The 24,692-nt window shown below is 42.1% G+C and overlaps 1 protein-coding gene across 4 annotated transcripts in view; it reads left to right on the top strand.

Moving 5' to 3' along the window:
• ABCG1 (ATP binding cassette subfamily G member 1) overlaps positions 1–24,692 on the top strand; it is a 52,802-nt gene that overhangs the window by 21,091 nt on the left and 7,019 nt on the right. For 3 of the 4 annotated variants that reach the window (XM_032101065.1, XM_032101063.1, XM_032101064.1), the window contains 12 exons: positions 11,956–12,073; positions 12,819–12,951; positions 14,363–14,413; positions 16,457–16,602; positions 17,259–17,382; positions 18,468–18,582; positions 19,287–19,435; positions 19,617–19,718; positions 20,847–21,015; positions 21,781–21,881; positions 22,314–22,472; positions 23,321–23,439. In XM_032101065.1, the coding sequence (XP_031956956.1) occupies positions 11,956–12,073; positions 12,819–12,951; positions 14,363–14,413; positions 16,457–16,602; positions 17,259–17,382; positions 18,468–18,582; positions 19,287–19,435; positions 19,617–19,718; positions 20,847–21,015; positions 21,781–21,881; positions 22,314–22,472; positions 23,321–23,439 (1,486 nt within the window). Of the gene's footprint in view, positions 1–8,652; positions 8,727–11,955; positions 12,074–12,818; positions 12,952–14,362; positions 14,414–16,456; positions 16,603–17,258; positions 17,383–18,467; positions 18,583–19,286; positions 19,436–19,616; positions 19,719–20,846; positions 21,016–21,780; positions 21,882–22,313; positions 22,473–23,320; positions 23,440–24,692 lie in introns of those variants that run through there. The other variant, XM_032101067.1, reaches the window with a different exon arrangement.

Below are 24,692 nucleotides of genomic sequence, written 5' to 3'. Positions count from 1 at the left end.
CCTCACCTCAGGAGTTCCACTGGCCTCTGGAGTGACTTGCTGCTGGTTTGCCAAGAACATAACCAAGCAAAAAAATCCACCTCCAAAACTCAAAGTTGAATTTTCTCTCAGAATAAAGTGGAAAACCTGTAGTGGAAGTCATGCTTTTGTGATACAAGTTACTGCTTCCCACCTTGCTTCAAAAATAATTCTGCAGATAATTCCAAAAAGACAGGATTTCCAAAATGCAGAGTGACTCTGATGCCTTATTTTAGTATGTCCTGAAAATGTGAATCAAGGTTCATCCTTTTTTTAAAACTTCAAATCGTTTTAATGTGTACATTTGAATTTTTTTAGTCTGTGAAATCAAAATTAATCAAATTGATGATATTTATACTGCAATTAAAATGCATATATCAAATGATTTTTTTTCTGTTTTGTGTGCGAAATGTTGAAGAGTTTTGGTCTTGAAAACTTGATTTTTACGTGGGACATATTGATGAAACGTTTAATTGCTTAGGATATGTGGTTAGCAGCAAGACTCCTGCTTTGCTGATGCTACTCTATAAGCTTCAACTAATCCATAACATAAAATGTAGGTCAGCTGGAGCTTTCAAAAACAGATGGAAATTTAGGAGTTTACGGTAGTGCAATGGATATATGTCCCTGTGAGGATGCCAACTTCCCAAATGCAAAAAAAAAGCAGAAATCAGAGTCCTGAAAGGTGCTTGTTCTACCTCATTTCCATTCCAGAAGGAGCAATGCCCTGTGCAGTGGCTTTTGTTTGTAACATACTCAGCACTGACATGCTGCAGAGGATGATAATTATTTCAGTGGTGTTTAGAGGATTGTGTATTTAGTTTGCTGACAACTAAAAGTATTTTAATTTGGGCAACTTCATTAGTGTAAATATTCTAGAAGGGAGAGATGAAAACACAGTTGTTCTAAGTAAAATGAGAGAAGTGGAGGTAATGGAGGGTTTATTTCTGCACACGCTTCAGGTTTTCCTTTAATTTTGCATTCAGGATCATAGGTTGTATCTTTTACTCGATTACTGCTGAAATAAATACATTATCCCATGTTTCTACTTCATTAAAGTCTTGACAGTTTGGAGGAGAAGTGATCAGAATCAGCGTGGCTATTTCTGAAAATAGAAGTCTCCCAGGACACGTGCTCCAGCTGTCCATATGGCAGGGAGCAGGGATGTCCTGCTGCCATCGGAGCTGCTTCAGCCCCAGCAGCTCTCCTGAACACAACTCCTGTTCCCTCTGGCAGCTTTTCCAGGTTTGAAGGCCCATCAGGAAGTTTCTGTCCATGTCTCTGCTCCTGGGTGTGTATAGTAGGGTTAAAGACTCAGTGCATGAGCTTAAAATTTACTTTTTAAAACACCTATTTGCCCCCGAGCATGTTTCAAAGGGTCCTCTGGGCTCCAAGGGTTCTTCACCTTCTTGTGGGAGAGAATGGGGCAGGAGCAGTGGGAATGTGAGGGGATGGAAGTGTGTCTTGCAGTTTGCAGTGCAGAATTGCTTTGAGAGGGTGGGCAGAGGCAGGGCAGGGATGTGCAGGAGTTGTTCAGAGGGTCGGATGGCCGAGATTGCCTGTTCCTCAGGGAAACTTCCTGTCATCACTAATGCGGCTGAGTTAGACTGATGTGAAGAAATGGAATTTGTTTGGAGTCAAATGTAACATTTGGAGTTTCCAAAGCTGACTAATGAGCTGTGATTTTTTTTCTTGACATCAGACACTCTGGCAGCTTTTAAATTGCAGTGGCCACGACTGGAAACATTCTTCAAAATCCAAGAAATGTCTCTCCTCATGTCTGTAGGGGCTGGGGACAAAGTGTTGTCTTGTGAGCATGTGAACCATGGCAGAAGTCTGTTTTAGACAAAACTCTGTTTCTAGGAGTCTGAGAAAAGGGTTTTTTCCAATGCAGTTTACAGGAGACATGTCATCACATTCCAGTTTAACCTGGAGTTTGGGATGAAGATCACAGAAGGTTTTTCTTTGTGCACCAAGCTCTTCGGACCAGATATTGCCACGAGGCCAAATTTGGAGTAAAGAGATGCTAAATAACTTCAGCTGCTTCTGCTGTAACTCTAGAAAGCCCCAGGGCTCCCTTCTAACCCTCACACAGCTGGGTAGGAGGAAAGAGCCAAAGTTTTACTTTTGCTTTTTTCCCTTCCCACCTTCTTGCTCTGGGTGCGCATGAGTGGGGAGGCTGGGAGGAGGGAGGGGGAGATTTACAGTGAAGGGGGACTCTGAACATCAGCACAGGAGAGCCAGAGCAGTGTTCTCTGAGGGAGGAAGGCTTTTTCTTTCACTCTGCTGCAGAATGACCCAGCTGGATCCATGCTTGGCAGGGAAGGCAGATGGGGCAGTTCAGTTCAGAACAGCTGCTGGGATATTTCAGAGTATCTCCTACTTGAAGATTTTTTGGTTTTTTTTTTTTTTCGAAAGGAAGGGGCTGTTGGGAAGGGTTCTGGTTTTATTTGTTTGGAAGACTGTGAATAACACTATTTGTACCTTGATGTATGAAGGTACTGCAATTATAAGAAATTGCTTTCTGCCTGATTGTCACACGTAAACAGCTTTCATCTCACAGTGTATCAGGCTCGTGACTTCGGTTTGTCATTCGAGGGAATGTGTCAGCCTTTCATTTCGAATTGGGCTGGCTCTTCTTTTGTCAGGAAAGACCTTTCCTGTGGGCTTAAGTAACAGAAACAAAGGCAATTAAAAAAAAAAAAAAGGCAGCAAAAGCAATTATCAAACAAAGATGAGGCTATGGATATTACTTGGAAAGGACAATTCTACTAGATTCAGAAGAAAGATGAAGCTGTGCGTCATTCATATTTTTTTTCCTCCTTTCATATTTCCTAAGGGTTGAAGATAAATTAGGGTAGCTATTTTCTGTGCAGGCAAAGTACAAGCTATGCCCCAGATCTCCAAAATGCTTCAACATGTAAATACTGCTTCTGGAGGCATCAGGTCCTGCTGCAAGTAGAGATTTATTTGCATTCATGTTTGAAGGTTACTTTCGTTCATTGACCTATTTAATTGTCGTTCTCTATCCCCGGCTGCAGGCATATGGCTCCATGTGCCTGTGGAAGGAAGAGGAGCAGCAGCTTTAACTCTCTCAGGCAGAAACATTCAACAGAAAAAACAACAAGAACTGAATCTTAACATGGATGGAACATGATAATAATAAAATAATAGCAATAATAAAAATAATAACAAGAATGACAACAACAAGAATAAGAATAATACCCCTGGACCCACATGTAATGGTAATCACGCTGTAAACCCCAGTGGAAGGCTGGAACTGTGCTGCAGGACCAAATAAAGGGAGACACAAAAGGTGAATACAAGGAAACACAGGTTACTTAGATGCTTCTGCTCTGGTCATAACCATAAAAACCACAGAATTAAATGGGGCTGGCACAAACCCAGCATGGCTGGGAGGTGTGACCAGTAGTAGCAGGAGCACGGAGGTTTGCCACAGTATTGGTGACACTCTGTTCCTCTCTTCTGTTGGAGGAACATATCTCAAGAAAATCTGTGGATTCTGTGTCCACCTGCAGACACTTCAGTTTTCTGTCCCTTGGAGGTGTGGGTTCTCCAAACAAGGGGAGCGGGGTTGTGTAGTCTGTTAAACCTTCAAACTCAAAATCAGGGGGTTGCAGAGCTTGCAAGCCTAACAGGGTGTCGCATCTAATTAGTTATTCTGAGGAAGAGCAGCATTCAGATACTAAAATAATGTGATGAGCAGCCAGGATAATAGAGAAAGAGCAAGGTGCACGTAACTCTTATTGCAGAGTTCCAAAGGAGTGGAATCTCTACTTAGTCAGGGCTTTTTTTGTTTGACTGCACAATGTGAACTGTCACATCCAGTGTCTTGCATAAGTTTAATATCTAGTCCAGGGATCTGAGGGAACAATGAAATTAAAGGACTTTTCAGATTCTGTATAACCTACAGCTTGGTGTAAGATTCTCCCTGTGCTAGAACTCAGTATCTTGCCTGGTGTGCCATCTTCTCATCCTTCTCTTTTATTATACAACATGACCTACAGTTGCTGGGGATTTTGTGTCATGAATCTTGGCTTGGGGGTTTACAGTTGCCCTTTAGGCTCCAATTTGCTGTGTCTTTTTCTGATTTGCCACAGAAGGAAGTTACTGCTCAGCACAAATGAAGTATACTGGTGTCAAACGTTAGGCATTCACACAAACAAAATTCAAAATCTGCTTTTAAGTTTGTCCTCAAACATTTAGTTTTGATTAACATCTCATCTTCGAAAGCACATTTGGATTTTTCAGGCTCTGAGATGGGTTAAGTTTGAACCCAGTGCTACCAGTACTGCACTGTGTACTGGAGCTAGTGGATAGCTTGAAGAAAAAATGTGTGAACTGTCCCCAGTTATCAGAGTGCAAAGTAAGGCATTAAAGACAGAGTTAAAACACAGTATCTGATACCTTTGAACAGCCTGAACATGGCCAGGCTGCTCTTCTTGATGAGTTCCCAGGGAGCATCTGAAGGTGTGGAGTTCCAACCCAGCCTGAAGATTGGGAGTGTGCAGTTGCTGTGCTTAGTTGCTGCAATTGTGCAAGCAAATGAGGGACCATGATCAAACTGACATTTAAACCCACAGAAAAGATCCTAAAGTCAGCCATCATTTCTTTGGCAGTGGATGGGATTTCTCACAGCATCCAGAGGCTGGGTGTCTCAACTAAGCTAATTGTCCTAAACTCCCACTGTAGTTAAGAGAGAGGCTCTTCCAGAGGGTTTTTTATCCCTTCCCAGAACAGGAATTCCAAATGAATGGAATTAATCACCAGTTTGGTGTGCCAGTTCCTATCCACTGATAATTTATGGGCCCTAGAAATGAATTTAGGTTAAGCATCAAACATTTAGATGTGTCAAATTAGGTAGATTGAACACTCCAAGCCTTGCTGTGAGCACGGGCTAAGCCCTGCATCTGAGTTACGACTAATCCACCCCATGACCACTAAGTGGGAAATCGGCTGTGGATCAAGAGCAAAATGTTTAAGAAGGCCTGCCTGTGGGCTATATTAAGAAATGCCATTTAGTCCACTACAAAGAAAGAGCTTTGCTGCCCACAGGGGGTTTTCTTTTTGTTTTTTTTTTCATAAATCTTGAAACACTTATTATTTTAGGTTGTGAGGAATGAATTCCTCATTTCTGAATTGGAGTGAACTGTGAGGCAGAGGAACTCGATTTGGTTACTTCAAGTACTCACTTGGCTTTTCTGCCCTTTCTGTCCTGATGTTTTGGTGCCTGGCATGCTGTTTTATAGACATTTACATAACGAAGGTCGTTTCTCTGAGGCAAGGTACAAGAATACATTACAATTGCAAATTCCCTTAATTGTCCTAAAGCAGGGCTCAGAGCTTAAACAATGGAAAATCCTATTGTTCAGTGTCCCTGAGAGACTGTGAACAGAACAGAAATATGTGGATGTGTTGATTCTAAAACTAGAGTGAGAAAATGACTGGTAAAAAGGCTTATTCACTTGTGATGCACAAGGGATGGCAGAAGTCATGAGCCAATGACATACGAGTTCACATGTAGGTTTTATTTGGTAGGCTTAAACATGTTTATTATTTCTAGTGTGAGTTTGCCCCTCCAGGCTTTACAGAGGTACAGTTCAAGCCAGTATAAAATTAGGAAGGTGCCTGTTATTAAAGCAATATATTTTTTCACTCTGTTTGTCAGGAAGGCTGTTTCTGTCCCCCGGATTTTCTGGGAATTAAAAGATGCCATTTTTCTTCCCAAGTACCTGTACCTGTAATTCACTTTAACTTAAGCTTGTTTGAACTCAGTGTGGAGCTTGGGAAAGAAACCTCCATTTAAATAATCCCCATCAAGAGGGTTTTTAAAATTCAAATTATTTAAATAATCATCAGCTGATACAGATAATCCCTTTCACCTGAGAATTTACAAACTGAAACATCTACAAACCCTGTTGATAGCAGGGAGAGGAAAGTGTTCTGTACTCAAGTAGTGGGTGGGGAACAGGGTGCTCTGGTTGGTTAAAGCAGAATTAGAAATATATGGGAAACATCTCCCATACTGAGATATCTCTGACTGTATTCCAGTTTAAGGAAACACCCTGCCTTTGATCCAACACTGGTTTAGGTGAAAAGCCCCAAATTATTTCATTTTATCATGGGATGAAGCAGATGGGTGTAGTCCCTTCTAGTAAACACGAAGATGCTTTTCTGTGAAAATGGCTTCATAGGAGTGAAAAAAGGGCTGAGATGCAGAAAGTGAGTAATAGATTGAGAAGGAGCAGGCAAGAGAATTTTTTTCTGGCATATTTACGCCTGGGTGTATGGAAAAGGATGATGTAGCAATGATAAAGAAAAATGTTTACTAGCCAATGTTTTATTACATCTCCAAATGTAAATCTGGCCTTGAGCTGTTTCCTCTTTGTGAGTGTGTTTCTCGTCTTGTGCCCCTCTGTAGAGTTTCTGCCAGTATTCCCAGCTGTTCAGTTTTGTGATAGAAATCTAAAGAGTCTACAAATGAAATGTCTGACAGGTCACATGAGGATGTTTTCAACATCTGGGTGGACTTCTGCAAGCTCTTTCTCTCAGCCAGAAGTCACTAACTCTCCCTTCAATATGATATGGGACCAAGTCACCCTGTTCTTCCCTTACTTTTGCAGTTGTTGTCCAGTTCATAATCCAGGGAATGGCCTTTGGCCATCGAGGTGTGACTCTGGTGAATCTCAGAGGCAGAAGCAAAGTCATTAATTTTCGAGGAGCATTTTTCCTTACTCCTGCCTCAAGGGGAAAGATGCAGATGTCACACCTTTATTCCACTTTCCCTTATTTCAGTTTTGGGTTGGAGAATTCCCCTGGACTTCTGCATAAGTTTGGGGATTTCTTAATTGATACAAGAGGAGGTGAGATGAGGGCTGAGCCTATAAACTTTAGAATAGGAAAGTACAATGGGGATTCTTTAATGGGTCAATATACAGTGCCAAGAAATTGCTGCAGTTTCTCGCCGTGATTTAAGAAACAATTTGGCTGATGGTACAGTAAGAGAACAAATTTGTGTATTGAAATTTAAACTGCTGTTTAAAAAGTATGTTTCTTGTTGAAAGCATTAAAGTAAGGCATGGTAGCAATAACAGTACTTGCCAGAGATGTCTTCTGTATTTCCAACAGGATACTTCTCAGAAGGAATATATCCGATCTTAAAACAGCACCACAAAAAGATGCAGAAATATAGTCCTTGTATAATTATTTTATTTTTGATAAAGGAATGCTTCATTTCTGCCTGGCTGGGAGTGTGGAAAGAGCAGGTTATGATGTCTCTGGTTTTGATTTTTAAGTGCCAAATGCTGATTTCTTTGTGGCTCAGTTTCCAGTTGTTTATAGTTTTGCCAAACTCGTGCTGTTTGAGTTGAAATTTCCTGTGTTACCTTTTACTTCAGTAAATGTTCTGAGAAACCTTTGAGCCATTTCAGACCAGTGGTGCTTGCAGGGCACCTGCAGCGATTTCTTGCCACCAGAAGAGCTTGTGATGAAAGAGAAACAGTTCAAATACATTGGGAAGGGCAAATCTTGCTCTAATTGCCTGCTGTGCTCACCCGGGACCCGAGACGGGGTCTGGGTGCCTATTGATGGGAGGCAGAAGTAGGTTACAACACCTAGAAACTTCCAGGAGTCTGTGTGACATTTCTCTGAGTAACAAATGAGTATTACTGACAACGGAATGCAAATGAATGAATGAAGCATTTCAGTCAAAAACCTAGAGGTGGTATTTACCTGAGGAAATTCACTGTGAGGTAGGAGTGAGTTTTGGTTATGTTTTTATTGGTGCTGATTCAGACACATCCTGAAGCGTGTACTCTTACCCTGAGGATAAGGAGGGGATAGCTTGCTTCTTTCCAGATTAATCGTGATTTCTGTGGGAATGGTAAAACCAGATCACTCCATAAATCTCTGTAAAATCCATGAGGAAGCAGGTAAAACCATCAACACATTTCTCCCATGTTCATTCCAGTAGTAAAAATTTTGTTGGCTTGAGCAAGGAGAGCTCCCTTAGAATCTTCATCAGAGACACAAGGTCACCTCTGTCCACTCACTGGAAAAGGGGCTGCCATGGGCTCTGTGCTGCTTCCAGGCAAGGAGGGAATTCCAGTTCTGGAACGGGGTCTGGTCAGCCCAGGCAGGTGGTTCAGCTGTGAAACTGATCACGTATCACTGTGCCTCATGTTTGATTGAATGGGAAATCCTAACATGGAAAAACAGAACACATTCTGCTTCTCTGGAGAAGCATTTGTGCTCTGGAATGTAATGTGAGGCAAAATTAAGACCAAGAAGTTTCGTACCGCTAGAATTTTCTGTTTCAGTTTTGATTTCTTTCTGCTGCGTTCTGTTTTTAGGGGGTTGGACTGAGAAATCTGCTGAGGGGTTGTTCTGGTTCGTTACGGCCTGTTAATGTCAAAGCCGTATTTTAAGTAGTTCTTGAAAACTGATGTTAAGATTCCCACGGGTATCAGCCCTTAAATACATTCTTTTAGAGGTTATGTCACGGTAACTTCAGGAGGGGACATTGGAAAACTGAAAGATCCATGCTGATGAAATTGAAACAGTTTCAGGAGAAGTGAAAAATGAGAAAGTCACAATGCTGAACTTGTTCTTGGTGTAAGTCTGGTCCGAAGGGAGAGTGCTGCTGTGGTGCTGGAACTGAATGGCTCATGATGTGCCTCCACCTTGGGGTGAGTTGGCCTTGAGATCCAGTCTTCCATTAAACTCTGCTGTATCCAAACTCATTGCTGCAGGGACTGAGGAAAACGAGGTGGGCTGGGATTGAAAGTAGTGAGAAATTCCTGATATATGGCAGATGGACGTGAAACAGTCCTTGTACTGTGAGAATACAATCCCCTCCAAATGCATAATCTGTTCCTTGTGAAAGACATGTGGCCCAATATAGAAGTTTTAGGTCAACTGATTCAGTTGAAGATTAGCCTCAATATTCTGAAAGAGAAGACTGTGGTTACTTAGGGACTTTAATTCCTCATAAAGGATTATACTGGGGCACCACACTACTGCCACGGTGTCAAATCTTTTTGTGGGTTTGCTAAATTAACCTTTGTAATAGAAAAACTTATTATGCACTTCCAGTCAAAGGAAGAGACGGGTTTGAGTTTGTAGCAACTTAAAATGCCAGAGATTGGGATCCTAATCTAAAATTCATAAGTTTGGGGCTTTTATTTCTTCTTAAAGCTGTTTCTCTACTGTATTGCAAATGACTTGCTGAGAATTTTAGGAAGAATTTTTTCATGGAAAGGGTGGTCAAGCATTGGAACAGACTGCCCAGGGAGGTGGTAGAGTCCCCATCCCTGGAGGTGTTCAAGGAACGACTGGATGTGGCACTCAGTGCTCTGTGCTGGTTGGCAGGGTGGTGATCAGTCAAAGCTTGGACTTGACGATCTTGGAGGTCTTGTTCAAGCTGATTCTGTCTCTTTGTGAGGATCCCTGCTCTGGTTTAACACAGTGTGCGGGATACTCAAAATGGAATCCTCCATCAGAGAGGCTGAAACACGTGCAGGTCATGAGGGGGAAGGTACTGCGCTTAAAGGTAAACTGATCATCATTCGTGAAACTCTGTTTGGAAAAGTGGCTTTAATGTGTGTAGTGTTAAATCTCGCAGTCATACATAGGGAGGTTTCAGTTTTAGGTAATGATACCTATGTTACCATGTGTTTGCAGCTGCTGAGTTTGTGTTTTAGGTTGCATGTCCCTCGTGGATGGCAGTACACATTTTTTTATCGTCCCTCGAGAGTTCGTGCAACATTTACTGCCTGGGTGCATAATGCAAGTAATTGGTGTTACATTCTAGTATTGGAGTCCCTTCCAGGTTTAACAGGCTTGGGAGGGAGCTGGTTCTCGTTACACCGAAGGGGTAGAATAAAGGACTTTGTCCCTACAGATCCTGTTTGTTAAAATATTGCTGTGTCTGAAGGATCTGATTGTTCCTTGCACTTTCCCTTCAGATGCTGATGTGGGTGGTGGCTTTGGTGTGAAGGACAAGCCGGCTGACCTTGTGGGCGTGCCATGGATTTCTCTCTCCAAAGTCGCTGTTGCTTTTGATGGATTGTCCTTGCTTTTGTTTTCAGGACTTGTGCCATAAACAGGCAACGTGGATACTCTGCTATTTTCATACCCATGTTGCCTCGTGGCTTCAAAACCTGTTGTTTCCTTTAGATCCAGGGCAAGATTTAGAGTGAAAAATTATTGGCCTGTTTAGAAAAAGGTGCTCGAGAAATTGGCTATTTTGATACATTTAGTCAATTCCATTTTCTTGGACATTTGCCACGAAAACAGTAGGATCAGATAATTCTAGAGAGTTTTTGTGGCTACTGCATTCCCCCTGGGCTGGGGTGTGCTCAGGGAAGAGGGTTTGCTGTGGATTTGGGAGGTCCCACAGCAGCGTGACAATGGTTTTTGGTGCAAAGTTTGCTCTCTTGTGGCATAGGAGGAGTGTGAACCGAGAATGGAGACAAGAAGAAAATTTAAAGAGAGTGAGTGGAGACGAAAACAAATTATCAAGTTAGGAAGAAATAGAAATCAGAAGAAGATAACCCACAATTTTTTTTTTTTTTTCTAGGAGCTTGCAGACAGTGTGATTTTTTTAGAGCATTTCCATGTTCCAGCTACAGCCTGTGCTGATGATCAGAGGTCTGGCATAGTTTACATGTGGAATGTACATTCTGCCTGCACTTCCACCAGTGTGGCAAAATGGATTGCCAAGTCCTGACTCAGCATGTAAATGGATTTTCTACCCTTCTGTTTTGGTTTTAATTGAACTACATAAACATTGTCAATATATGAGATTGTTTTTTTGGCACCCTACTTAGCATTTTTTATTATTAAATGCTTTAATTAGAAGCACCGATAATTAAAATAAAGTAAGCGAGCAAAAAAACCAAAAGGGAAAGATCCTGAAAATTTTAAATGCTGGTCAGGCCTCTCTCCACCTTCCCCACACAGTTTTCATGCCTTTATGTGGAAATGCTGCAGGGCAAGGTGGATGCAGCTGGTGCAAGTCTGTAATTCTCATTGGAGCCCAGTTTGCTTACACCTAGAGTAACATGGAGTTTAGGCTTTTAATAAAGGTTTACTGGCAAAGATAATTAACTCAGAAATATGTTGAAATACTTGAAGGAGATGATGATGTCACTCTAGAACATCCTTACCTGAGGATGTAATTACAGTGGCATGATATTTTGAAATGGATTAATCTAAAAAGAGAAAAAAGAAAACCCTGCATGTTCTTAATCTGGAATAAGTATTTCCCTAGAAATTGTTTTTACAGAGTTATTGTGGTCAGTCTCCCTGTCTAGGCAAGCCTTTAGAGTCCGCTTGGTAAGAGAGTCCTTGTGGTAAGAGAATGAAGTAGTTTGTGTGTCTCCTTTTGCTGTCTTTCTTGTCAAACCTCTTTTAGTGGGGAATGGACAAAGGAAAGGGGATTTGAGATCTCAGCTATTGCTCTCTCTATAAGAAGTTGTTATTTTGGTGAGAGGGTGAATTTTGGCACTTTTAAGTGCAGTGATTGGAGGGCAGCCTGCTCCAGGACTGTGGAGTCATGTTTGCTGTGGAGTATTGGGTATTTTAACAGCATCCTAGTAAAATACTTTGAGAGGACACTTAGAGAATGGTAGCAAGACTTCATAGCCCTGTTCAAAAATCATCCTGCTGTGAAACAAAAGTGTGAGACCCTGTCATCCCACTGTACCATTTGTGTCATGGGAGGAAGCTGCTGTTTCCACTCACAATTTGGCTTCTGATAGTTATTGCATTATTGCAGAGTGCTGATGTTGGCATCAGCCTCCCAGGAGGCTCCTGTTAACGCCTGCTTGTCATCAATGTTCGGTGGAAATGAACTCCCATTGCTCCCCAGATGTGATTGTTAAGAGTTCAGTGAACTTTTCTTTTTTCTTCCAGGCTATAAGACCCTTTTGAAAGGAATTTCAGGGAAGTTCAGCAGTGGAGAACTCGTTGCAATTATGGGTCCTTCAGGAGCTGGGAAGTCAACGCTTATGAATATTCTGGCAGGATACAGGTCAGTACCAATGAAAATCCCAGGTTGAGATAAGATCACCGAGCCTGAGGGCTCCTTGGAGACAACACCAGAAGAAAGTGTAGCCTAGAGTTTGTTGAAAACAGGCACTTCAGAGATTTTGAATTATTCTTATTGCTTTTATTTTTTTTTCTGTGTCATGTTTTGGTCACTTGGGATTTATCTCTTAACAGGTCTGATCCAAAAATAAGAAGCAATTTAAAATCCAAAAAACACACATAAAGAAAATCTCCTTTTTTGGCTGTGTAACAAATCTGACTCAGTGTCTTCTGTTTGTGATATTTTTTAAATCACATGAACACTTGAAAAATCTACTCACCACTTCATAATGTTGATGTCTTCTTGACCAAACTGCAATGACTGAAGTAACTGTGCTTCATCTTTCTAAATCCCCTCTTGTATGGCCAAATACAAAGTGTCTCTGTCTTGCTGTCATTTGGGGCATAAGGAACAGGATAGAGAAACCTAAAAAACCCCCTACTTCAATGTCTTGATATTTTTTCAGATATTTCTACGCGACAGCACACATTTTGAGTAAAAATTTCAGCCACATGGCACGAAGCTTTGTATGAAGGAGAACATAATCATGAAATAAGTTAATTTCTGTCCAGTCTACCAAATCCATTTCATAGTGGCAATAACAACCTAAGACTTCCACATGCTCAGTCACGTGGCAGCACAAGGGAAGGCAGGGTTCACCTCTGGTTATTTTGTTGTTTGGTTTCAGAGAGACGGGAATGAAAGGAGAAATCCTCATCAACGGGCAGCCTCGTGACCTGCGCTCTTTCCGCAAAGTCTCCTGCTACATCATGCAGGATGACATGCTCCTTCCTCACCTCACTGTCCAGGAAGCCATGATGGTGAGCTTTGTTTCTTACTCTAATTTATCTGAGCAGGGGAAAATGGAAAATGGTTTGTGTTGTGCCTTCGTTCTTAACTCCTGGCAGTGCCACAAGCTGTTATCTCTGTCTGATCCCGCTCAACGAAAGTTCTTGGAATTTGATGATGCCTTGAATTCCATTTCTGGCTCATCCTTCTAGGGATTCTTTAGCTCTATAATTTCCAATTTGTGCCCAGCATTATGATTTGGAAGGAGATCTAAGTGTCTGCTCCTTAGATCTCCTAGAGAATGGAACCTGAAATTGTTCACAAACAAGCCTTTGTAGGGACCATCTGTTTGCTTGGGTGGTGGATGAGTAACCTCATCCCTCTCTCTCTTTCTCCCCATCTTTCATGTTCTGACTGAAAACTGTTATTTACACTTCAATGTGATCTCTCTGCCACTTCTCCTCTTTTGTGCCTTTTTTAAAATAAAGTCATTTTATAAAATCTCTTTCATTTCTTCAGGGAAAAAAAGCCAGGAACATAATAAGTGCAAGATGTACAGGGAATGTAAATTGTTCTCACTGGTTTTCATAGCATTAAGAGGTTTATGAATTGCCAACTTGACCAGTTAGTCTGGAAGTGTCTGTAGCTCAGCTTGAGAAATGAGCCAGTTTTTCTCAGAGGTTATTATCAAAATAAGGCTTAGGTTGCTCACACTGTGCCAGCTAAATTCACAGATTTCATGGCAAGAAGAAATCACTCCAGTGTTTATATGGCTAATTTTCTGCAAAGATTCCTTTCTGTGAGGAAGTTTTTCTTCTCTTTTGTTTACTTGAGTGTTTTCGTCAGAATCCCACGGGACCACTTTTGCAGAATTGGGCCCAGATTATAGTTGCTGTCTAAAATTAATCAATCAAGGCTCTGACAAAAAATAACTACTTAACAGTTTAATTGCTTTTAATAAAGGTTAATCATGATGTTTTGTGGAGCCGCCTCTCAGGATAGCAGATGACATCTTTCACAAGATTATTTATTTCTGTGCTCACTTGTTTGCATCCTGGAGAATGGCAGAGCTCAGTTATCCTTATAGTGGGAATGAAGCACAGATAAACTGCGTTTCTAGCATTGCCTGGGAAGTTCTTGGGTGTGCAAATTCTGTTACTGTCCCATCTTCCTCTCAAGCTCTTTGACTTTCAGAATGGCCTTTTTTTCTAATACACTTTTTGTCAGGTGCTTTGCCTAAGTCAAATTAGAGTCAGTTATTTACTGTACAGAAAAATGTGATGCTTGTGACTGGAACATTATAGGTCTACTGCAGATTTTCTGACTGGCTTGAAAGAAGCTGTTTAAATGGTGCCTTGGAGTGTTGTGCCTGAGACATCTGCTGTAACTGGTGGTTGTGCTTCAGACCAGATTAAAATCAAATTCCGTTGTTCTGCATTCCAGGTATCTGCTCATCTGAAACTTCAAGAGAAAGATGAAGGGAGGAGAGAAATGGTATGTACACTGCCCATCAAACTAGAATTTTGGGGGATGCCAAAGAGCTGTGGAGTGAGCTCTGTAAAGCAGACGTATTTTATCTAATACTGAATTGCACTGGACCTGTAATGACAGAATAAATCATAACCTCAAGGTTGACGTGTGTCACTAGGAGGGAATGTTCACTGCAGTCTCCATGAAAGCTGCTTTCACTACGAGACTGCAAAATTGTGAAAGATTTACTGAAATAAATTCACAGGTTTTGCAGGATTCCTGTTAATGCACCTTAGCATCTTGAATTCTCTTCCGTGCATGTCTGAGGGCTCAGGCATCTCATGTGGGGTGAGATAAATCACCCAGCTGGACCTGCATGAGGAACTGTGCTCCTCTCATCCATCCATGGGGAAAAGTACAACTTCTCCTAAAAGGTGAAAACTATGGCAACTTCCTAGGTAGAGCAGCTGGTTTTGTGATTATCCTTTGTGTTTATTTTGAAATTGAAGCAACTGGCATTTCTTCAGACTCAAAAGAATCCTTGAAAATCAGAAGGGAAGCTTACAGGAATCAACTTGTGTTTGGTAAACACAGGTTGTTTTTTAATTGGAAAATAAATTTATATAGAAACAGCTGTTGATTTAGTTGTACTTTGGAAGCCTTGGTTCATTTACACATTGGTGAAGTTAGGCCAAGCAAGTTAATTCCCTTGTTCACACTGTCACTGTAATTACAAGCAGCTCTTTGAGGAAAATACTGTGCTGTGTTTATTCAACACATGTTAGAAGGATTTTCTGGTTAGTGTTAGAGGCCTGTGCAGAAGAAGATAATTCATTTTATTGTTGTAAATTGCAGTGTAAATGTTTATCACAGATAAATGTTATGAGTTTATACACTCATGCTAGCAGGATTACAGACTCTTGTTTAAAGCAGGGGCAAGTGAAAATACTCCAGTGAACCACAGTTTGTGTTTCTAGTTGACCTTGCTTGTGCTGCCTGGGCCCTGTTTACCCTTCCTAGAGATCAAGGGAATGAGGGAGTCAGGCTCTTTTCTCTGAGAACAAGGGTTAGTGCGGTTTTTTTTTTTTTTTACTCCCTCTTAGTGGGAGAGGGAACTGCTGGAAATCAAAATCAGGACAAGCAAAGGGTCAGGCCCTGGTTGGTCTCACCAGTTTTCACCAGCTCAGACACTCTTTCTGGAAAACTCCCTCCATCCAAGCAGTTGGTACTTTGAGAAATGGTGGGCTCTGTTTCCTGAACTTAGGTGAAGTATTAAATGTCTGGGCTGCTTTCTGCCTTTGAAGTGGTAGATTTTGTTACTTGCATGAGCAGCATAGCTCATGGGTTCACTCATTTTTGTGTCCATGATTTTACTGATGCCAAAAAGCTATTCCCCTTCTATACGGCTACCAGACCAGATCTACAGTCGCTGAAACAGAAAAAATCATAGTGCCTGGGATGGTTCTGCTTTTGCTCCAAAAACCCAGGGACGAGCTGTGCCCTTCCTGAGGCTGTGCCTTGAGGAAATCCCGAACATCTGAGAGTACCTGTGACAAATGAACTGACTCTGAGGGGAATGAAAACACTTGAAATCAATGACTGCACTTTAAAGAGGAGACTGTGGAGAACAGATGAGATAAAGGAGGTCACTGCTCTATAGAAACCACTGGTTTTTGTTATAGAGTCCCTTATAGAGACAACCCCAGAGTTCTGTTGAAAGAAGCTTCTTGGTTTCACTGTGCAATTTACCCCTCAAATGCTGCAAAACTCTTCTGATGTCAGTGTCATATCCATAAATATACAGCTATTGAAGAACCCATTTCCACTTCTTTTTCACCTCTTTACTGAGTGAGGTCATGTAGGACAAACAAGCAGAATTTGGGTCGAAACAGTAAGTGGTGGACTCTTAACACTGAGTCTAATAAATGCTACATTAGATGGAAAAAGGCTTTAAGTGTGTGGGTGATGAAACAAAGTCATGAGCTGGTTCACAATCTCCATGAAAATCAGTGAAGAGGCTGGAGGTTTTTTATGTTCTAACAACGTGGAATGTTCTGTTCCCTGCAGGTAAAGGAAATCCTGACAGCCCTTGGTTTGCTGACATGTGCTAACACGAGGACTGGGAGTCTTTCTGGAGGCCAGAGAAAGCGTCTTGCCATTGCTTTGGAGCTGGTGAACAACCCTCCTGTCATGTTCTTCGATGAGCCAACCAGGTACTTCAAGGCCAAAAATTAAAGATAGACAAATATGGTTTTACAGAGTAGAACAGCACTGCAGAAAAGTTATTCACCTCTAACTCCTTGGAAAAGGCTCATTTTGTGTTGCCTGCAAGCACTGAATAAGGCCAAGAAATAATTTGCTTTGGGTACTTAGTGCCTTGGGTCACTGCTGCAACTGCTGGACTGTGGGGCTATAAATAATATTTAAAGCAGACACAAACTGCAGCAGGAAGGAAGAGAGAGAGGAAAATATTGTGGCATGGATTTCTTTTTCAAGCAAAGACAGCTTGAATATAAACATTTTAAAATGTGACTTTTGGTAATGAATGTGATCAGTCTGGGAGGAGGCTGGGAAAGCTATGAATATGTATCTATTCATTAAAGTTGGGAGCATTTACATCTGCAGCCCTAAGATGTAGAAGTCCCTTAAGGCAGCTTTGAGAATATTCTTTTTCATTCTCAGGCATGCTTCCAACATAATTAAAAGCCTGATGGAGAAATACAAGCATAAGGTTGGCATATGATAAAATTAAACTGCTACAGAGAAAAGTTGTAAAAGGACAATAATGAGAGACCAAGTAGCAAATGCATGTGCCAGTTTTGAGTGGTGCCTGTGGATAACAAACTTCTCTTTGGTTTTTTTTTCTCAGTGGCTTGGATAGTGCATCATGTTTTCAGGTGGTGTCTCTGATGAAGGCTTTGGCCCAGGGTGGCAGGTCCATCATCTGCACCATTCACCAGCCCAGTGCAAAACTGTTTGAGCTCTTTGACCAGGTATTGCTCTCAAACTTCCTCTTGATGTGTAGTTTAGGTAGGTTGTGCTTTCAAGGCTACGCTCTTTGATCAAAAACGTGAATAATTCCAGTTGGTGGCTACAAATCAGATAAAGAAGTTAAAGAAATAAGAGCAGAACATACTTTTTGATTATGTTTTTCTCCTTCTTATCTGCATGTTTCCTTTATTTACGTGTCGTCTTTGTGAAGAATCTGGCTGTTAGGTTTGTGAAATCGTGATTTTTGCACTGCTGATTATCATGCCTTCACCCAGCACTGCTCCTGTGCACAGGGCTGTCACTGAAGTACCTTAGAGCAATAGAAAAGCAGGAGAGCTGCAGTGTCAATGTCTGCAATGTTGCAAGTACATGTTCTCAGCCTAGATACACAGGTGTAGATTGAGAAGAGGTAGTTCACATGAAATAATAATAATAATCGAATTTAGTACTGAAAATTAATTGAAATTAAGTCAGTTGGAGAACTTTTCTCCAACCTAACAATGGGATGTGGACTGTGTGTGTTTAGATTAGATAAAAATGTACTTCAGTCGTGTTGGAGGATTTAGATTAATCCTGTGAGAGCTGAGAGAAAACCTCCACCACCACAGGTGAACAAACTCTTGCAGATTGCCAGTCTGGCAGGGAGGTTTATTTAAAGTCAACAGTGTGGCTAAAAATGAGAGTGATCGAGCTGTTTGCTGTTGCTGTGCTGTCCCAGCTCTCCTTCCATTCCTGCAGTCACCAGCCTCGTCTCCCAGCCCAAAATATCCATAATGTGTGGAAATTAGATGACTTGGCTCTCCAGCTCCTTGCCTATTTTCAGCGTGTGCCAAAGGCTGGAATTAGTGTGTTTCTGTGCTAATGTGCTCCACGTCCTGGAGGCAACGTGTGCAGAATTCAAACCTCAGGCATTCAGTTTTCCGTTAGTCGTGATTCCATGCAGAGTTAATTTCAAGTGGTGACAGATCTTCCCAAGGTGTTCTTCCCACAGGGACAAGGAGATGTTATTAGGCAACAGGTTCAAATATTTTGGTACTATTTCAGTTTTTTTCTTATTTCTTTTCTTTTTTTTCTTCTCGTTTCCCAGCTCTATGTTCTAAGTCAAGGTCAATGCATTTACCGTGGGAAGGTAACAAACCTCGTCCCTTACTTGAGAGATTTAGGGTTGAATTGCCCAACCTACCACAACCCAGCAGATTTTGGTAAGGACAACGTGAATAGTTTATTTCATTTATTTTGTATTTTGTCAGCACCCTCAGGGTAATGGGGACCATGGTGTGATTTATACTTCTGTATATATATTCTTTTGTGTGTGTGTTCATATATGTACCAAAATTCAAAATAAAATTAATCAGATTTTTTTTTTTCCTAAGTAATTTGAATGCCATCTAGTGGTACAGTTCAGTGAATATTTCTGTGTGATGGAAGTCAAAGTTCAGGAAATGAAAGATAAAGCATATTCTTTAGTGCTTCATAGTAACTAATGTTAATGGCTTTTTTAAGTGGGCCCAGTATTCTGCTTGGTTTTTTTTTATCTTGAGCAGTACCACTGTGGTATTGTACAGATAACAGCATTGAGGGGTTTTCAGTGTTGTTTCTTAATTCCAAAAAAAAGTGGAAAGTGCCACAAAAATAGGCTTTTGTCATTTTTTGTTACCTGTATTCACTGCCTTTCCTCTGAAATGCTTCCTTTAACTTCCAGGATGAAGAGACCTCCCTGAAGATTTGTGGAAAGATGCATTTAAATGTTGTTTGTATAGATAAGAATTTGCACGTGGCATTTTTAAAGCCTGTACTGAAAAAACTCTTTGTTTTTTTCAGTGCTGCAGCATCAGTGGGATTTAATAACAAGGCTTGTACCTGGTGAGCAGTGCAAAGCAGTAACTTAAACCCTCTGTTTTTGTAGTTATGGAAGTGGCCTCGGGTGAGTACGGGGACCAGAACAGCCGCCTGGTCAGGGCCGTGAGGGAGAGGATTTGTGACACGGACTACAAGAGAGACGTGGGTGGGGAGAACGAGCTGAACCCCTTCCTCTGGCACCGGCCCTCTGAAGAGGTATTTTGTGCATCACAGCTCTGGGGCAAGGCTTGGGGCTGCAGGGGGAGGGAGGGAATTCAAATCCCCGGTCAGTGGAGGAGTCTCTGGGCACACTCAGCTGATGTGAGTGGGCTTTTGTGAATGAAAACCAAACGAGATATGCGAAGGAAGGAGTTTATTCTGTGATGTGTTTCTGCAGGACTCCTCCTCCACAGAAGGCTGCCACAGCTTCTCTGCCAGCTGCCTAACCCAGTTCTGCATCCTCTTCAAAAGAACTTTCCTCACCATCATGAGGGACTCGGTAAGAATGGCTTTATAATAACTTTTGTAGCCAAAAGGTCTGTTCAGCTGGGTGTGAGGCAGTGTAATACACTTCAAAGGTCCTGTCCAGCAGCCCATCCGTGAACATTATCACAGAATTTCAAAGGGAAGAGACTGATCTTCCAGTCTTGCTGTTAACTGTATCACCTTCATTGTGAACTACACCTTTCTACACAGCACTCAGAAGCAGCTGGCCTAAAAACCTAAAGTTTAAATCCCCTCTGTGCTGGCAGGTCCCTTATACAGTTATTAATCCTACTGAAAAGTGACTGAGAAGTTGTACTGCTGTGTCACAAAACTAGGTTTTCCAGAAAATTCAGGATGGCGGAGATAATAATTTCAGTGTGGTGGAAAGTTACTACTTAAAGTCTTCATTTTTGGAAATAGAAAACTGGTGGATAAAAAGTTTGCTTCTTTGCCATAACTTGTTCTCCCTTGCTGCTTTTTGTAAGTGCATTTGTCAACAAGGACTAATTAAGTTAATGAGTTAAGATCAGGGGAAACCGTAACTGATTTGCTGATACACAGATTGAAGGCCAATGTTGTTTTCAAGGTATTTTTTTCCTGCTCGGCTCTAAAGGCTTGCAGTTGTTCCCAATGTTATTATTTCTTCTGTTCTTCCAAGCCTCTTGTGGGAATACTGTGTTGTAGAGAAGGCACAGAAAGCTAATTTATTCCTGATGAAGTTACTTTGGTCTATAGAAGCCTGAAATGCCTTTTCTGCTTCTCTTCTGCTCTGGGGAAATTTCTCTTTTAGTCAGGAAGTCTTTTTCCCCTGATGAATAAGAGCCAGCGGCTCCATGATATTGTCAGACAGTGAGATGTCAGGTTGCAGCATTGCAGTTCCTGCCTGTATTTACTGGAAGAAATTTTCGTGGGAAGCTCATAATTTTTCATAGCCAGTAGGAAATTAACATTTCTCACGGCAGGGGGTTGGAACTAGCTGATCTTTAAGGTCCCTTCCAACCCAAACCATTCAATGATTTCTATATAAGATTTTCTGAGCATAAGTGCTCCTTTCCTGCAGTCTTTCCATCTGATTTCAGCCACGCTGTCATGGTTTTTGAGCCCAGACTTTCTGATAAATGCTGCTCTTTGCTTGTCACAGGTCCTGACACACTTGCGGATCACCTCACACATTGGCATTGGGCTGCTCATTGGATTGCTCTACCTGGGCATTGGCAATGAGGCCAAGAAAGTGCTCAGCAACTCGGGATTCCTCTTTTTTTCCATGTTGTTCCTCATGTTTGCTGCGCTCATGCCGACTGTCCTCACCTGTGAGTATGGGGCACTGTGTCACAGCACAGGGGAGGGCATTGCAGGGAGGTGGGAGGGTGTTGGGATGTCTCTGGTTTGTATAAGATAACATTTGACTTGTGATTCTACTTCTAAGAGAGGTGGGGGGATGAATCTTGCACCCACAGAAGCACTGCTGTGCAAGCAGAAACAGGCTTGGCCAGAGGCACTTCTCCCTCCCCTGTTTTGCCAGGGTTTTTCAGCACAGACAGTTCAGTGTTACAGTCCTGGACTGGAATTTCTCTTTATCCCAGAGCATCTGAACCATGCCCTGAACTCATGGTTGGACTTAAGGAGGATGTAATAATTTCTCTGGAGCTTCCAAGTCATGACTCCTGCATAAAATCAGCTTATTCATGTGGTATCAGAAGCAAATGCCTGTGGAATAGACTGTTTTGTACTTCCTTTGGGAGTCCTGCTACCTTGAAGTCCCTGTTGGACCAAAAGGAAGAACCAATTTCTATAAGTTTTCACATCACTTTTAATTGAAAAATCCTCTTCAAGGGAGGTTCATACCATCTGAGTAGACTAGTCCATAGTCTCAACAGTGAGCAGCTCTTGGGGCTCACTTCTTATATTTCATTACAAATCACTGAAACTTTTGCTGCTCTGTCAAAGACCTGAGAGTTCCAGTCCCACCCTGGGACTGGAGCAGTGCAGGATTAGGTATGGACAAACTGTGTTGTTATTATGTGAAGCAACACTGCACCCTGCCAATCTAACTGAACAATCTGTGTTCTCTGCAGTTCCCCTTGAGATGGGAGTGTTTCTCAGAGAGCATCTGAACTACTGGTACAGCCTCAAAGCCTATTACCTCGCCAAAACCATGGCTGATGTTCCTTTTCAGGTAAATGCTCTACTCTTCAATAAAAGAGAATCCTTAAATTCATGAGTGACAAGCCCACTTGCCCAGAAGATAAGTACTGGTATTTTGTCCATTGGAATAGTGGGGAAAATGTCCATATGTGTCTGCTGAAGTTTCAGGGCTGAATCAGCAGCACCCTGAAGAGTGCAGGACTTGACAAAAGCAGAGACCTGACCCAACATTCTTTTAACAAACAGATGACAACCTTTGCTTATTTGCAGAAGGGGAACTGTGAAGGGCTGTGAGTGGAATCTGTTTTGAAATGCCCAAGCAGAAAGGCAGGTATCACACCTGTCCTGTAATGGAAAGGCTGAGAGCTGTGGATTAATTAGACCCCCATCATGTTTTTGTCTTACTCAGAGTAACAGTCAATGTTCAGCTGTAAGGGATAACCCCCAGTGCCTGTCCTTGCAGATCATGTTCCCTGTGGCTTACTGCAGCATCGTGTACTGGATGACTTCCCAGCCCTCCGACGCTCTCCGCTTCGTCCTCTTCGCAGCCTTGGGGACCATGACATCCCTGGTGGCTCAGTCGCTGGGCCTGCTCATAGGTGCAGCCTCCACATCCCTCCAGGTACTGATGGTGTTTCGTGGTCTCACAGGAGCTCTGCTGTCTCCTAACTCTGCTCCCTCTCACTGCTGCTGTGTCCCCAGGATGTTTGTTGAGAGGTGACAGGCAGAAAGTTGTCCTGCTGTGATAGAGCTCCTGATGCTCCCCACTCACATCAGTGTAAGGGGCACAGACCTGCCCTGGATGTGAGGCTCTGAAGTTCCTGCCTCACCTGAAGGGGCTGTGCCTGCCCTTGCTTGGGTGGATTGTCACTTGCTGTTCATCCCAGACTGAGCAGGTCCTGTGGACTGCAGGACTGATGCGTTTCTGTGTCCCTACAAACTGGAAATTTTCCACAGTAGGTCAGGAGAAGGTTTTTTTTGGTTTAATAAAGCTGTAGAAGGAAAGGTAGGAAAAGGCTTGTCCAAAAACCAGACTCCTAGAAATGGAGGGAGAGAGGCAGCTGTTGGCATGACTGGAAGCTGGTCAGGTAATTCCTGGCAGGAGATGTGCTGAGGTGACCATTGCACAGCAGAACTGTTCTGTGGTGCTGGTGGTAACTGATGATTCTGACCTCAGTATGCATTGATGCTGTCAAGATTTCTGCAGTAGAACACTTGATTCCTTCTCTGTGCCACCCTGTGGAGACCAGCATAACCTTACTGCGTGATCCCTGTGCTTCTGCTCTTCCCCTCACAAGAAATCTCACCAAAAAGAAAAAAAAAAAAACAAAAAGCCAGCAATTTTCTAGTATTTCAAAATGTGATAACTTTCGGGAGTAGAATTACTCTGAAGAATAACAGAAAAGTAAGTCAGTTTTTATTTTTTCTCTGTCTTTCTGACAAGAGACTGTCTATTCCTTGTCTTCACAGGTGGCAACATTTGTGGGCCCAGTTACTGCCATCCCAGTCCTTCTGTTCTCTGGGTTTTTTGTCAGCTTTGATACCATCCCAGCATACCTCCAGTGGATGTCCTACATTTCCTATGTCAGGTACTGCTGTGAAAGCCTTCAGCCTCCCATCTGGAAATGCTGTTTGTTTGCTTTTGCTTGCTTGGTTATTTTGGGTGCCAAAGAGACTGTTCACAGCGTGTTCTTTTGTAATATAAACATATGTGTGATGTAAACCACATTATCTCACTGCATTTTAAGTTGTTATGTGTTGTGAAATAAACAGGAACAGGTTACAGGCCACAAGACCATGCCAGTCCCTTTGAATTCAGTGGGATTGCACAGCATGAAAATCCTCCTGGATTTTGCAATATAAATAGGGATTTCTGAAATAACAGTGACATCCCCAGCTGAGAAATTGATGCCAGCGCCTCATTTTAGAAGAAAAAGTAGTGTAATTCACTGCTGTATGCTAGATAGGTTTGTTGGATAAAGGCCTGTTTTTAAGTTTTCCAGGCGTACTGCCACAAGAGGCACAGGATTTGTGTCACCTCTAATTTAAACTGCTGCTTTAAGATCCATAGGCACCTTATATGCTGTCTGTGTCTGACACAGCTGTCTTAAGATGGGACAACTCCCATCAGGAAATCTCCGGAGGGATAGTTTAGACTAGACACTGAAATGTTTATAGCTGAAATTAGGAGAGGTGAATTTTCCCGTTCCCCATTTCCCTACCCTGCCCAAGCTGCACTGTTACTGAGAAACCCCAGGCAAAAAAAATCCTCTTTGCTTCCGAGTGAGGTCTTACACAGATTCCTATCAAAGATAACGAGACTGCACCCTCTGAATTAATACCTGGAATTCAAGGTGAGGCCTTAAACCATTGGCAGGCCCGTGTGGGGTCTCCTGAAGCCAGAGAAAGCTGTCCTATGCATGGGATATCCCGTGTGCATGGGACCCATGATGTTTATCTGCTTGCAAAATCAAATGCCTGGGAGCATTGTCAGTGAAACCATTAGTACACAGAGGGAAGGAGAAGGGATGTTCTAGATTGATGCTGGTTTTAATATATTTCTGACTTCAAGCCATAATTGCATCCCTGCTGCTTATTAAAAAAAAAAAAAAAAGCAAAATTATGTTGTCACTTTTAAATGGGGAATTCCTGCATATGAGCTGAAATGATGCTGCTTTCTGATTTAATGTTTTTCTGTGCACTAACTGGAAGCAGTCAAAGGCAGAACTCCTGCCCTTGTTCCCTCTTACGCAAAATGCCCGTGACATGTGATGAGCCTGATTGTAACAGGGACAGAACTGTGCCCCGAGACAGATGTGTCAGAACAATATTGAACCCCTCA

This window comes from Corvus moneduloides, chromosome 2, assembly GCF_009650955.1.
Source record: "Corvus moneduloides isolate bCorMon1 chromosome 2, bCorMon1.pri, whole genome shotgun sequence".
In the NCBI taxonomy this organism is placed as follows: Eukaryota; Metazoa; Chordata; class Aves; order Passeriformes; family Corvidae; genus Corvus; species Corvus moneduloides.
This window is presented reverse-complemented; position numbering and strand designations above follow the sequence as displayed.